The following is a 3,245-nucleotide window of genomic DNA, read 5'->3' as shown; positions in this document are numbered from 1 at the left end:
TTTCTTCGTTATCCCAATATGGCCCCAATAGCAAAATCACTGGTGTCGCACATTAATTCAAATGGCAGATTCCAATTCGGTGTGATGATCACGGGTGCTGAAATCAACTTCTCTTTCAAGGTGTTAAAAGCCAGCAGACACTCATCCGTGAACTCAAATGTGAATTCCTTCATCAACAAACAGCATAGTGGTTTAGTAATCTTTGAGAAATCCTTGATGAACCTTCTGTAGAACCCGGCATGCCCAAGGAAACTACGAACACCTTTCACTGATGTAAGTGGATAGAGGTATATTTCTATTCCCTATCGGACCCTATGATCATTTATACTATGTCGAACTTATTTTCCTTCTTTCGAATGTATAAAACAGGCCACCACAATCACATAATTACGTGCGCAATAATCATATGAAAATAAAAACGTAATAAACCATTCAATTCCGGAATATGCATTTAAAGATGTCAAATATCCAAATAAAAAATCAAACGTAGTATTACAAGGTTCGTCGATCTCCTAGCAATGAAAAATCTAGCCTAAATGCTAAAAAGAAGAAAACATAAAAATAGCTGAAGAAACGTCATCACCCGAATCAATCTTCACTTGACGCGATGTTGTCCTCTTGTTCTCTCCACGTTTCTCCTTCAAAATCTCTCAAAAACTTGTAAAAATGGCATCCCCTTCATTCTGGTCAAGTTTTTGTTTATATAGGACCCTAAAAATATTGTTTCCATAAGAGTTTTGGCGGAAAAAGGAAACTGCAATTTTACCTGAGAATTGCTCTATGTGACCGCATAGAGCAACTCTATGCGGTCGCATAGAGTAAAAATTCTGTCATTTTAAGTTCGGTTTGGCTCTATGCGACCGCATAGAGGGTAGCAGTATGCAGTCTACCAACTATGAAAGGTGTTCATTTTGGTCATCCTACTTGAATCCTTCACTTCTTGACATCATTTCTTCATTCTTTCGATTCCATCATCCCAAGATATCATCAATTGGTAATTGGCTTAATCAATTTCTCGATTTGTTCATCGAGTCAACTTTTGGATAATTGCACCTTGGTCCCTGAACTTTCACTTTGCGTCATTTTAGTCCTTTTCACTTCTTTTTCCTGAATTTCACCATGTTCATCGTTGTTTCCTACAATTCACAAATGTAATGAAATTAAGTCATAATTTAATCATTTTACTCGTTATTCAGTCATGTTTGTGATCTAAATAAATGTGCAAAACACACTTATCACATATCATATAAAAAAGAGCTATTGAATTAGGATACATAATAAACCCATTGTAACACAAACATTAATTACCTATATAGAGAACAATGACCATCCAATTGGCAAATATCACATTGAAAGCAACTCCAATGCTAATGCCTAGCATAAGCATAGGTTGGACGAGAACAACCAAGTCATAGTCGATAATTGGAATGTCAATAGTAGGATGCCCGAGCTTAAGATTGTAGTAAACAGTCAAGACTGCAATTCCCAAGATCATACATATCAAATTAGAATTGGCATTTATTGACTCCATAAAACTGAATTTGAACCATACCTTTTCATGAATTTCAAGGCCATTAAAATAATTTTATATGCTGACTTTCTTTATCCAGGATTACAAGGAGACTAAGAACTTCAGCTTTGCGACCTCTAAAATTATATGCATAGATTCTTGGATTTGAATAAATTCAACTGACAAAGAACTTGGAATATCCAATTGTGCGGTATAGAAACAAGATTAATGTTTAATCGTTCCATGTTATATCAATACGGTTTGTAACTTACATTTTGAGATAGCAGCTGATGATTTCGGATCAAATCCAATAACCAGAGTAAGAATGGGAAAAAATATCCAACCACCACCAACAATTCCAAAAGATGCTCCGAAAAATCCAATTATGCTACCAACAAGAAGTTGCTAGTTGAATTTCAGATCCTGTAGACGACATACCAGATTGTCACTAGTTACAAGCCTTCCATAACGATAGAACGTCCAATTCAAAACATGAAAAAAACTCAACCAAGAAAAGCCTTTTTCAAATGGTAACAATACAATTTATAAATGTACATTGCCCTGCCCCCCTCCCAAAAAAGTTTAAATATATGATTTTCCCTGGCTTAAGGAAGTTCTGTCACTCATTGTATCTGAGGCCAACTTTATGAACTAGCTTTTGCTCACACACACAAACACATACAAGCACAAACATGTACGTTCAAGAAAAAATGTATTATGAAGAGATTAAAACACTTGTCAATACTTCAATCCAACCTACTCATAGCCCTCCGGAATTCAAAAACCAACCAAGAAACCAAAGAACAAAAACCCCCGTGGATTCACAAAGATCAATTCTTGAAAAAATAAAAATGAAAACAAAATCCAAATTATCCATCCCAACCTCCAAATTCCAATATCAATAAGTACTCAACAAATAAAAATATCATGCAAAAATAAATATGAAACCAGAATTGTAGATTGAACTCAAATCAAATATATATTAAAGCACTAGACAAATTGAATTTGAAAATTAAAAAGTAACAGAATAAATGATTTAACACGCCGGCCAAACATGCTGGTACCCAGATTTGTTGCTTTTAGTGTAAAATTTTGATAATTTGTTAAAATATCTAAATCAGAATGTTGCACTATGTGTTGAAAATTTCTGCTTTGAGCTTCTTATTTCAGCAGAAACAAATATTGAAGCCAACAGAAAGCTCCATACAACTGTTAGTAAAGGTCTTAAAGCCCTCAATTTTTCTTGATTCCCAGCCATTATTAACCAACATTCTCACTTTTTCAGTATAAAATCTTCTATAGTTTATGTACAATCCCAGATTTTGCAGGGTGGAAAAGGAAAAATGCAGGTGGTGAGAGATTTGAGGGAATTTTTTTGCTCAAAGTTGGTGCATGACAAAACTTAACTGTTGGAGTTCAATCAATGATTTAATACGCCGGCCAAACGTGCTGGTACCAAGATTTGATGCTTGCAGTGTAAAATTTTGATAATTTGTTAAAACATCTAAATTAGAATGTTGCATTATGTGTTGAAAATTTCTGCTTTGAGCTTCTTATTTCAGCAGAAACAAATATTGAAGCCAACAGAAAGCTCCATACAACTGTTAGTAAAGGTCTTAAAGCCCTCAATTTTTCTTGATTCCCAGCCATTATTAACCAACATTCTCACTTTTTCAGTATAAAATCTTCTATAGTTTATGTACAATCCAAGATTTTGCAGGGTGGAAAAGGAAAA

General features: G+C 34.5%; 1 protein-coding gene across 2 annotated transcripts; it reads right to left on the bottom strand.

Moving 5' to 3' along the window:
• Positions 1-424: 424 nt before the first annotated feature.
• LOC111392474 (sulfite exporter TauE/SafE family protein 3-like) lies at positions 425-2,896 on the bottom strand. Of its 2 annotated transcripts, XR_002702275.1 has the most exons (3): positions 1,783-2,896; positions 1,309-1,476; positions 425-1,136 (listed from the first exon to the last, which is right to left on the bottom strand). XR_002702275.1 is itself a non-coding variant. In XM_023017823.1 (2 exons), exons 1-2 carry the CDS (start codon positions 1,493-1,495, stop codon positions 1,033-1,035), a joined length of 291 nt encoding a protein of 96 aa, XP_022873591.1. In that variant the 5' UTR covers positions 1,496-1,515; the 3' UTR covers positions 425-1,032. The 2 variants fall into 2 exon arrangements, 1 of the variants encoding a protein (XP_022873591.1); XM_023017823.1 differs by lacking the exon at positions 1,783-2,896 and having other exon boundaries at positions 1,309-1,515.
• Between the last annotated feature and the right edge of the window lie 349 nt (positions 2,897-3,245).

Source organism: Olea europaea, unplaced genomic scaffold, assembly GCF_002742605.1.
Source record: "Olea europaea var. sylvestris unplaced genomic scaffold, O_europaea_v1 scaffold933, whole genome shotgun sequence".
Classification (NCBI taxonomy): domain Eukaryota; kingdom Viridiplantae; phylum Streptophyta; class Magnoliopsida; order Lamiales; family Oleaceae; genus Olea; species Olea europaea.
Note: the sequence above shows the minus strand (reverse complement) of the source record. Positions and strands in the feature narration are given on the sequence as shown.